This window comes from Tasmannia lanceolata, unplaced genomic scaffold, assembly GCF_043159265.1.
Source record: "Tasmannia lanceolata isolate RefF3 unplaced genomic scaffold, GAP_Taslan_0.1 ptg000019l, whole genome shotgun sequence".
In the NCBI taxonomy this organism is placed as follows: Eukaryota; Viridiplantae; Streptophyta; class Magnoliopsida; order Canellales; family Winteraceae; genus Tasmannia; species Tasmannia lanceolata.
The window spans coordinates 633108-645143 of NW_027518696.1; the positions used below are offsets into that span (position 1 = coordinate 633108).

Consider the following 12036-nt stretch of genomic DNA (forward strand, 5'->3'; position numbering starts at 1 on the left):
AGAGAAAAGTAAGCACTCTTGACATCGTTCTAACATGCATCAACGACTACACAAGGTGCATCAACTTGCAAAGTGCAATGCGCCTGTACTACTGCTTTCATAACTCTGGAGAGATGCCAAAAAAACCAGTAATGTGTTCGGATAGCTGGAATGAGGCCCGGGAATCAGCGTCTTATTTCCATTCCGGGTTTGGTTAAAAAATGGAATGAGATCAGTGAGGCAAAAATGAGACGAGGGGAGAATTAAAGGAGAAAATGGTAGAGTTTATTTCCCACCCCAAAAGTGGTATTCTGATTTTGTTCCGTTTGTGGAATTTTTATTGAATAAATTTAATTTTTTGAGAAAAAAAAATTGTACTTAAATCGGAATAGAATATCCATTCTAATTCCTGATTCCAACAATTTATCAACAATTTTAGGGAAATGATATCTGCCTCCCCTCGTTTTAATAATGACACTACACTCTTTAATTGACACTTTTTTCTAATGAGGAACAAATAAAAAGTTAATATAATCCTCAAATCAAAAGGTGTTATAATAAAGCTAAGATAGAAAAAAGGAAGTGCAGATACCATTTCTCATATTAAGCCAAAGGCAAACAGTGAACATTACGCACACTCCTCTCGACGTTCAGACGTAAGCAATGACAAGTGATACATCTCACAGAGAACCGATAAGGATCGAACAAACTTTTGAAAGCTATAATACTAGATGACTAGACCACACCTCGGCTAATAATGAAACGCCACGTGTAAGAATCATTACCATATGAATTTGCTATATTTTTAATACTCTATTTCTTTAATATATTGGTTGCAACTGAAATGAGTGAGGAACACATGACATGAAACCTAAGTCCTAGCTTCAGATCCTATGGACTGGTTTCAAAATCCCACCACATCAAAAGGGGGATTAAAAAAAAACACACACACAAACACACCACAACACAACACATGGTGGAGACAATTATTCACAAATTTATTAGATAAAAAACCAACCTTCAAAAACAAATTGGTACATGTCAATTAAAAAAAAAAATCCCAATTCCCAAACTAAAAATAAGAAAATCCCAATTAGCCAACATTTCTACCTATTTCTGTGGAATTCTGTCTCTCTTTTTTTATTTTCACAGTTTCTACATTTTTCTTGTGTGTCTTCTGTCTTTCTAAATACTGTTCGACAACTGGTTCTGCAAAAACCAAATGTCCTCCATGCTCCATGTATTCTCGGATATGTCCCCATCTAAAAACCCGCTCTGCTCTGCCAAACCATAGTTAAAGTAACCGGAGGGACTTGGGAGGGATTCTTGGAATTGATAAGGGGCAGGTTGGAAATCGCTACTGTTTACCGACAAATAGTAGTCGGTCAGGTCAGATACCGGGGACACAACTTGAGGTAGAGAGTCTGACGAAGCAACGGTGCTAGAATTCTCCGGGGTGAAATTTGGCATCACCTGCGCACCCCCACCAAGTCCGTACTGAGGTGTTACCTGATGACCGGCTGTCAGGTCGGGATGGGTGTTGCTGTTGTTGCCGGAGCTGCCCGCTGCTGCCCGGATTCTTTCAGCCAGTCTAGGAATCCAGAGATAACGCAAGGTGTCTTTGAACTTCTTGCTGTTCACATCGCATTGAAGTTGTTTTGCGTGCTTTTGGACCCTTGTTCGCCAGTAATTCTTTATTTCATTATCAGTTCTTCCTGGTAGATGTTGAGCGATTTTCGACCATCTGAAATAAATCAAAAGGAGAAAATTTTATCAGAGAAGGGGGAATTAGATGAAGAAAAAGAGAAAATAGAGTGAGAAAGGGTTGTGATGTTTACCTGTTTCCCCAACGAGAATGGAGTTCTAGGATTAAGAGTTGTTCTTCTGGAGTGATATTTCCTCTCCGGACATCAGGGCGTAAGTAATTCAGCCATCTTAGTCGGCAGCTTTTTCCTGTTCTTTTCAGACCTGTTTTTGAGGAATTTTCGGTTAGAAGAAATCGATAGGAAGAAAACCCATCTTGTTGATTTTGGTAAAGTTTTCTAAAATTTCATTTTCTTTTAGGGTTTTTTTTTGGTAGATTACGATATGTATTTTTTAGTTTTTTCTTTTGACAAGTTCATATCATTTTATCAGAAAACCACCTCTCTAATTTCAGTAAAATCCTCTGACACTATCTTTTTTCTGACTCGTACATGCATGCAAATTCCCATCATTTGATTTTCGCTAAAAAAAATCCTCTGCTATGTCTGTTTTTTCATTCGAACAATTATTTCTACAACCGACTTTCAATTCCGCAAATCTCCTAGAAAACCTCACTCTCTCTAGAATATATGGTTTGAAACAAAATTCGATTGAAAAAACACCATAGAAAGCATTAAAAATCTACAATTGGATGATGGTTATATACCTGCGCATCGAGCGAGAGAGTTCCATCGACCTTCGCCATGGTTTGCAATGTAATTGACGAGGATGATGTCTTCTTCCATTGTCCATGGGCCTCTCCTCAAATCCATCTCTTCTTCGCTTTGAGTTCCAGAGTTGTAACCTCTCCCATTAACATCCATTGCTCAAAATAGACGGTATGATAGAGAGATTAGAGAGAGAGAGAGAGAGAGAGAGAGAGAGATTGGGATTATTACAAGGGTAGAGAGACGTGAAGATGTATATATAGAGGAGGGAAAAGAAGATGGGAAAAGAAACATGTGAGAGAACCCGCCGCAAAAAGATTAGATTAGTAGAAAGGTTTCAACATTATTTAGCAGCGCAAGAGTGTTTGAACTTTGACTTTCTTCTCTCTCCTAATCGAAGCGTGCCAGCTGCTCCTTTTGTCCTTTTCCTCTCTTTATGTCTCTTCACATTTTTACTATGCTTTTTTTGCCTTGATAGTAAAAGATAAAACATTTTTTGTTGGTTTCTGTTAGGCCTCCTTCCTATAAGTGGTTTAATATATCTCTACAGAGGAAGGACTGTCCGTACAGACTACAGAGTATGCACTGAACATGTGTGCATATGTTATTCACCCTATTCTGATTTTCTAGTTGGGCTGTTCATCACGAGGATACCATGCTGAGGTTTATTTTATCCTTGGGTAGATTCTCCGTCCTCCGATCATGTCAACCTTTTCTCTTAGGAAGAATTAGGGGTGGACATGGTTCGGTTCGGTTCAGTTTTGGGTTAAACCCAGAACCGAACCATATATAATCGGCTCCCTGAAATTGGAACCAGAACCGAGCAATATATGTGTGGAACCGAACCGAACTAGAACCATATATAATCAGTTTGGTTTGGTTCGGTTCTGGGTTTACCCAACCTTCACCAATAGCCCTGTTTATATATGAATTACAAGCACTAACAATAACAGTAACAGGCACAAATTTGGGCAATGCAAAATTTATATGAAGTATGAAGAAGTACAAACAAGTGGGATAATCATGCACAAATTTTGGCAATGCATGAAGCCATGAACTACAAATTTGGGAAATAATCAGACCCTAATATCCAAAGTAAAAATCACATTAAACCAACTCGGTTCTCGGTTCCGGGATACCAAACCCAGAACCGAACCGAATTTGTACCGGTTCCCGGATTTCTGAACCAGAACCGAACCGAACCGAACCAAATGTGCCTGTTCGGTTCGGTTCCTTGGTTCGAACCGGAACCATGTTCACCCCTGGGAAGAATTATTACCAAAATATTAAGAAAAAAATACCACCAAAATAAAATTGGTGAACAAAGGACTAGTTATTTTAAATGTTAAAATATTTCCGACCGGGATAGCCATTCCCCGGAACAGCTTATCCAAGAATTTATACCCAACCCCGTTTACCGTTGTTGATCTAGCTGATTGCATGATTAATTTTTATGTCTAGGACACGTCTTATTATCTTACGCTCGGATGTTCACCATGTGGACCTTGTGTTTATCAATTTCATCCTTGCATAGACTTGCTATCCTCTGTTTATGTTGAACTCTATCCTAGGATTAAGATATTATTAGAACAAAATTGTTCTTGAAACCCTAGAATTAATTTGAAGATAAACTGATTTAGAATGGATAAATCATGTTGGGACAGGTTATCCAAGGGTTGCTATCCCATGTTGAAGACCTCTAATGTGTAGATTCTCTTCCACACCTCAATCTACACCGTACATGCAGAGCTCGTGCGTTAGTCAACACAAGTCATCTGGTTGGGTCCCACCATTGATGAGCTATGGCCCAAATATCACACCCATTGTACTATCCAGCAATCAACGGTACCTTTTCACTTTCAGGTAGATCGGTTAGCCATTTTTGTTTTAAATGGCTCTTTGGAGTCCATGAGTCGGACGGCTAGGATCATTCGATGGAGGCATTTGCTCTATTATAGACTATGGGACCCACCAAAATGACTTGTTCTATATTGACATTTGAGGACCACAACTGAATGATCTAGATCGTTCATTATGCTCCACACATCTCGTCCGTCAGTTGAATCTACATTTTTCCCAGGCGACTCACAAATTGTTAATTCAAAAGGGGGTTTTAAAACTTAGCTAAATTTGGAAAATTTAATGTCGGCCACGTAAAAGAAAATCTTAGTGTTATTTTCTATGAATTATTCGGGAATTACTGAAAATAAATGACTTCTATCAATCGGGCAAGACTTATTTGTGACCAATTCAAGAATTATTGCTTAAAATTGACTTTAAGGCCACCTTTGGCAACCATGAATTATTATTCCATGGAATATTGGTTTATCAACTGGTGAATGGTGGTGGAGGACTTTGGAAGGGTAGGAGAAAGGAGACTTAAGAACGATGACCGAGTAGCGGTTAAAAAGCAGGGAAAAAAATAAACTGTATTTGGCTTGGACTACTTTTTTCTCTGTCTTATTTTTCCGCCTTTTCTTACCCTATCCTCACTCATCCCTTCTTTAATTACTCTCTCCTCTCATCCTTCCTGCTCTTTCACCACTTGATAAACTAAAATTCTATGGAAAAAATTTTCATGTCAGCCAAACATGGCCTAGACACATTCCTTATAAATTTTGTTTTATGTTTTTTTAAGAGGAATGTTAAAGTGAAGGGCGCCCTTGCAAACAATCAGACAGAAGGTGCCCCCATTGGACCATCTCACAAAAGTGCATTTTTTATCTATTTGATTTTTATTTTCATTTAATATTTATTTAATTTTATATTCCGTGTGCCATTATAATTAAATTTACTTTAATTTAGCATTCCTCTTATTTTAATTTCAAATAATAAATATAAAGGGAACCCTTGTAGCTATTTTTTATTTTTGCATGGCCAGGCGCCCTTCAGTTTAGCATCCCTCTTGTTTTAATTTCAAAATATCTATTCTTTACCATTTCTAGAGGATGAATGCGAAAGTGAAGGCATCCCTTGCAAAAATCCATGAATCTACATCACCTAAAAACTTTTACCAATCCTCTAATTTTGCATGTTTAAGTGTGGTTACAAATCCAACGAGGCACTCTTGTGACCTTGCTTTTGCAAGGGCACCCTTTAATCCCACAGGGCACCCTTGCCCAATGGAAAATAATTATTTATACTTGATCCACTACCACATGTACAATTATATTTATATGGTCCATGAATATCATTGGTGTTGGGATCATATCGCATTTCTCTATAGAGAAAAGTGGGGCCATCCTAGTTTGACTAGGATTGTTTTTTCTATTCGATGTTTTCTTGTTTTTAATGGGAAACAAAGACGAGAGTTTGGGCAGTTTTTAAAACTATAGGAGATGTCTCTTGTGTTTCTTAGCTAGAACAGAAGATAAGAGAGATAATTAGTTATACTTGATTCAATGCTACACATTAGTATTTGCATTGGTCATGTCTATTCAATTGGACTCACATAATTTCATGAGATGTGTAGCTTGTAGTTTCGGACCACCAATAGCTATTTGCGTTAACAGAACACAGGTGGAGACGCTAACGAAAAATCTAAAACGTTGGTGGGAAAGGAGCCAATATGAAGATTGTTAGGATTGTGTCTTATTTCCCACTAGTGACTGGACTAATACTAGTTTTAACACAGATTGTTTTTCTCTTTAAGGTTTTGATGTTTGGATAACAAAATGAGTTATAAGTTTGTACAGATTCTAAAATCATGAGAGGACTCTCTTATGTTTATTAGCTAGACTAGTGAGTGTACTGATACTTACAATTAGAGGATCTAATTATATAATTTATTGAAAACATTATGAAAGTGGGTACTCGCATGGAAAATAATGTGAGATGAGAGTGAGAGTTTAGAGAAGAAGATTAAATGATGGTTGTATGTTTAATATGAGTTTAGATAAGGGAAAAACATTTTAATCTGTTCTTGTTTTCTTGCTCATAACAAGTTTTTCTCTGTGCTTGTGGTTTGTTTATGGTCTTGTGCTTGAGATTTGTTTACTCTTTCCATGTAGATTTTGGAAGGCATGACATATTCAACAGCAATTGCCTATCACATCTCCCACCTAGTGCCTTAAGTCGCGCCGGATGATTGTGGACGTTTAATCAAGTATTCTGAAAAAATATCTTCTTTAAGATGTCTTTTAACTGATTAATATTTGCACACCGGCCTCAATCTTGCGTATTTGCACACGGACTTGGACCCACTTGATTTATAAGTTGGGGCCATTATTGATTGGTCTGGGCTCTGTCACCAATGATGGGCCTGACCCACTCTATCACTATAGGCATGTGCCAAATAGCCGTAGGTGAGCGTTTAGAGGTTTACATCTACGGTTTCGGTGTGATTAGGACCATTGATAAGAAGGTAGGAGGAGCACCATCTGATGTGTCATCTTTCAAAAGTCGTTTTCCTTTGAACAATCCAAAATCATATCATTCGTGCAATTTTCATCGGTTGAATTTGCGCCCTTCTAACATTTTTGCTTATTTGTTTCGGTAGGTAAGCTGGGATTGAACTTCAAAGTTGAAGAACAAAGCCTTGACTAATTGAACTAGAATTTTCTTGCTCATTTTCTTAGCCATTGATTGGCCGATGTATATATGCCGATCCGGCCGTAAAATGTGGGTCCCAAGATGGATGGATCATAGGCAACATTTACCATCTGATCAATGGAAGTGGACCATAGAAGATCTTTCAAAAGCAAATTTAGACGTACGGTGGAGATGCAACCACGTATCCACGCATTAAAAAAAATATATAAAAAGTTTTTGAGAGAATGGGAGGAGAAAGTAGAAATGAGGATTACTCCCCGGGAGGGAGCTGGCTGGGTAAAAGCCTAACAAATTAAAGACAAAAGGTAGCTGAGGATTTGACACGTGTCGAAGAATTCCTTTCTTAAGGAACTCAAACACTTAACACTAAGTTCCATTCAAACTGCTAGTCGTCTCGGAATTATATTATAGGCCGGCCTCCTAATCTTCAATTTCTCGCGATATTTGCAAAACTAGTCTTCAATTTCTCCTACTTTCCCCTCTTTTCAAAACTAGTCTTCTAGTTTGTCATTTTACAATGAGTTTTGCTAACAAAGTGTGAAGCATCTTTTCCAAAGCACCTACACTGCACTTTTTTGTAAATTCCTTTTACAAATTGAGTCACTACATTTGATTTTTGCAAATTCAATAGCCTACTGATATTGGTACTACTAAGTTTTGATAATTGTACTGACACTCTTGTTTGTTATTATTTAAAAAGCGGTTAACCGTTTTTACTATTACCAAAAAGCTCACAAAAACCAATTTAACGAGATATGACAAGCGGCGTGTGTGCAATTATCAAAAATGTCCGTAGAAATCAAGTGTTGCCACATATTTGTGGCTAAATTAAGTCCAAACATCTTTCTTTACCCTGTCATTTGTTTTCTTTTTACGGAGAAAATTGATTAGAAAATTTTGACTAGAATTTTTTCTATTTGTATACAATTTTCATTAACTCAGAGAAAATCATTTGATATTATATATATACACGTATCCATCCATATAAAGACACGATTTTCATTAGCTCAAAGAAAATGGAGGTGTATAGGGGCGGATAGCTGACGAACAATGCCCGACAGAAGAAATTCCTGAAATTGAGTAGACAAGTACTCTTCCTTGGAATCTCATCTCAAGAACTTAATCTGAGTGTATAGTACCATAATGCGACCTTTGGATGGACGAAAATATGTTCAAAAACTACATACTGAAGCCTAAGGATTTGCTAGGGGCCATCACAGAAGAAGGCATTTTGCGGGCCGGCTGTTGAATGACACAGCAGCCACATATGCCCACTTTTCAACATATTTTGTCTTATTAATTAATGAGGTGGCTGCACTCACATGCAACAGGCCAAATGCCTTCTGCGATGGTCCCTAGCAAATTACTAAAGCCTCGTAAAAGAAAGTGAACAGAGATAAGTCGTCTATGAATGTTACGAGAAATCATATAGTGCCTATCGGCCATGGTGGTGTAAGGCCATGAGCCGCCCTTGATATTTGATCCAACAGCAGCCCCTTAAAAGATGAAAAAAGGGGCTGCTTTTGGATCAAATATCAAGGGCATAGCCTTTTGCACGAGCATCCCCCCATAAGGCACGATTTTAGATCTCTGAATGTCGAATAGTACAGGAAACGCTGTGGAACCGTAAGCATTGGCTCGGGATCTTCGGACCACAAACGAGGACGCTGGTGGCAACTCCAGATCCCTCAATCTAGAATCCTTTTTAAGGGTCAATTAACTATCCCGTATGCAAACATTCGTCACTACCAAGGTTTAAAATTTTGGTTTCGGTACCGGTTTTGGACCCATGAAATTCGGAAATTTCGGTCGAAATCTGGTACAAAAAACGAAACCAATATTTTACTCAATATTAAATTTTGGCCGAAATTACTGAAATTTCGGTCAAAATTTAGTTGAAATGTTAAATTAATTTTTTTAAAAAAAACTGATTTTTTGGGTCAAATATCGGAAAAACCGTAAAAAGAGGGGCACACGTTGGGGTGGATGTTAAAGTATAAAAGATTAAATAACATCTTGCTTAACCTTTCGGACTACTTGGTTGTTCCACACTAGGGACTATGGCCGAAAGGCACTGATGAAACTACATACTTGGTTGTTCCACAATAGGGACCACTTTGCATTGATGAAAATTGAAAATCTCTTGAGATAAACAGAATTTTCCATGCCTTGAATATCTCCAACTTTTCACGAAATCAAATATTTTTTTAAGTTAACTCCTCACAGCTCCAAGAGACGGAGAGAAGATATTAGAGTGGGAAACCGGAAAGGATACGGCGACTGTGGAAAATACTTTCGTGATAGCGAAATATCGGTGGGTTTTTGTTTGTCAAAAGAGGAGCCGGGTTTTCAGGGGGCTGTGCTTCATAGTCTCATTTCCATGGACGGTGTTGAGGGGGAAAAAAACACATATACATGACACTTTTCGTCTCATATTTCTTTTACTCAAGCGTCTTTGACCCAAACTTGGGTTTATTTTTTCTTAGCAATGCTCTTATAATTTATTCGTGATTTGACCTCTCACTGTAGAGAATTTTATTTTCTCTGCCGTATACATTTTCAATCGCCTTTATCATGAAGGAAGTTATAGAAAATGCAGATGGTGTATTCTCTAATCTGCATACAGCCGCCAAAGAATGCATCACCCAATAGGAGCACGCGTTTCAATTAACTCACAACAAAAAACAAATTCAACCCATATCTTTCTTCAATAAGAAAACAAAAGAGACTTGTCTGTCCTACTGGCTACTGGCTAGCTACTAGTAGAGAGTGTACACAGAGATTTGATCGATAACGCCGTTGGTATGGGCCTCTTGGGTATTAATGGAGTCTACTCAATCTCACCTCAGATTCAAATCATCTTTAAACATGAAAGAGAATGTGGTCATAGCATAGGTGATGCATTTGGGTCGCGGTTATTAATCCTGACCATCTAATTGATTGATCGGCTTTTCGTGTGCGTGATCATTGGACGCTTTGTAACAACGCCAAATCGGTCGATCCAGACCGTGCAATGGATGGATAGGGTACATTTCTCTGCAATTACCCGCCAATTTGATGGTCCAGATTGATTAGCATGTTCCCCATCTAGATGGTCCACATTGAGTTTGGATAATTTTGTGAACGGATCATCCATTGGACGGTCTGGATCGATGGCAATGGACACAATATTACTAATTTTCTATTTCGAATTCGATGAAAGTCACTAGTCAAAAAGCCTTCAAAAACTGTCGGTCAAACTTTTCCAGAAATTGATTCTGGTCCACCAAATCAATGGCTCATATTTGGCATGTGGGCGGTCTATCCAGAACAATCCAAAGGCGAAACACCCAACAGTCGACATAGCATATTCCATATTTTATAGACTGAGCTCGAGTGCATTGTTCATACACTTTCATCTTTTCGTTTAAAAATATGTAATCCGTCTCTTTTGGTCCTCACAAGTACCAAGGTAAACGTGATTATGTTGGTCTATAACTCTTCGCGCATGTGTATATTATATACACAAAATTTTGGCATATGTTATTTTATTTGTGCATGTTCTGCCACCACCAGACAAATGCCATGATAAGCTTACTAGTTTAAAGATTTGTTGGTTCTATGAATGGGGCATGGGCCCATCCATCTCATTCCCTTTGTTTTGTTCTTTCAACCCTTTCTTCTTCATCTCTCATGGTCAGAGCTTGTAGAGGGGAAGAAGATGGGGCCGTGTGATGTGGCGGGAGAGTGCCACGTGGTGGGTGCACTTGCATGGCGTGGCAACACACAGGGACGGAGCCAAGGGGGGTAATTGCGCCCCCCCGCCCCAAAATCTGGAAAATTTTCAAAATCTATGGATTAAGAGTTTTTCATAAAGTTAACCCCTCTTTTATGAAAATCATGAATCTTCCCTATCTTATAAGCTTTTGCCAACTAAATTAATGCATTTTTCCACCTAGATTAACTCTATCCAGAATCTTCCACCTATTAATGCCTTTTTTCTACCTAGATTAACTCTCTCTCTCTCTCTCAATATTAATCAATGCCCTCTCTCTCGTTTCAACTGATTTGCTGAGGGGAATGGCACATTATCTGCATGATTGTATATGATGTAGGCTCGTATTTGAAAAATAGTACACCACAAGACAATCAAAACCGTCCATTTGATTAGAGTCACAAGATTTTACATGGCGTAAGCCTGTATCAGAAAAATTGTATTGTACAGGCTGCACCACAAGATGATCTAAACCGTCCATTTGATGGGCGAAGACGAAAATAGGTCGTGCCCAAATATTCATTTATGTGGGAACATAATATGATGTACACCTCTATATATTAGAGGGCTAGGATCATCCCATTTAAATGAATTTTTGGGCACAGCCTATTAACGTTGTGGCCCATCAAATGGACGGTTTGGATCATCCTATGGCATGGCCTGTACAATACTTTTTGAAAAATACTGGACTATACATGTGAAAACTCTCTACTAGTTAATTATGAGATTTTATATGTTGTATGAATGTAAAGTCAAGTATTTTTTAAAAATAGGGCCCAATTCATAAAATGATCCAAACTGTTCATTTGTTGCGCACGATATAAGTAGGTTGCACACCTGCACCCCGTAAATCATCTCCATAGGATGATCCTAACCCTCCGATCTATAATGGGATTTCTAGCTATAGAAACCTCTATAGATTGAATGGTTAGGATCATCCTATGATGATGATTTACGTGATGCAACCTATTTATGTTGTGGCCCAATAAATGAACGGTTGGATCACGTATGAAGTGGGCCCCATAGTATTTTTTGAAAAATGCTTGACTTTATGTGAACGCAAAATATAAAATCTCGAATGTCATTGGGATTTTCAAAGTAGAAAGTGATCCTCTTGGGGGTCTTGGAATTTATTAAATCATCACTATTCTTGGGCAATGGATAGTGGGCCCTTCTACATCAAAATTTGAAGTGTAAAATGTGGGCTCCACCTTATGCATAGGTTAGGGGGAGATGGTGGGCCCTACCTATCAAACATGAAGTGTAGAATGGTGGGCCTCAACATGCTATAACAACCTTCTTTGCAACTTCGCCACCCTAGAGCAAATCCTGGCTCCGTCC

General features: G+C 38.3%; 1 protein-coding gene across 1 annotated transcript; it reads right to left on the bottom strand.

Moving 5' to 3' along the window:
• Positions 1-956: 956 nt before the first annotated feature.
• LOC143852792 (transcription factor MYB108-like) lies at positions 957-2679 on the bottom strand. The gene is made up of 3 exons (XM_077362394.1): positions 2390-2679; positions 1818-1947; positions 957-1723 (listed from the first exon to the last, which is right to left on the bottom strand). The coding sequence occupies exons 1-3, from the start codon at positions 2544-2546 to the stop codon at positions 1165-1167; spliced, it is 846 nt and encodes a 281-aa protein (XP_077218509.1). The 5' UTR covers positions 2547-2679; the 3' UTR covers positions 957-1164.
• Between the last annotated feature and the right edge of the window lie 9357 nt (positions 2680-12036).

Bases quoted from the DNA above. Each gene is read 5' to 3' on its own strand.
- LOC143852792 (XM_077362394.1), bottom strand. From the start codon at position 2,546: ATGGATGTTAATGGGAGAGGTTACAACTCTGGAACTCAAAGCGAAGAA. The intron at 1,948-2,389 runs GTATATAACCAT...CCTCAAAAACAG, and splicing joins CTCTCTCGCTCGATGCGCAG to GTCTGAAAAGAACAGGAAAA. The intron at 1,724-1,817 runs GTAAACATCACA...GATTTATTTCAG, and splicing joins CATTCTCGTTGGGGAAACAG to ATGGTCGAAAATCGCTCAAC.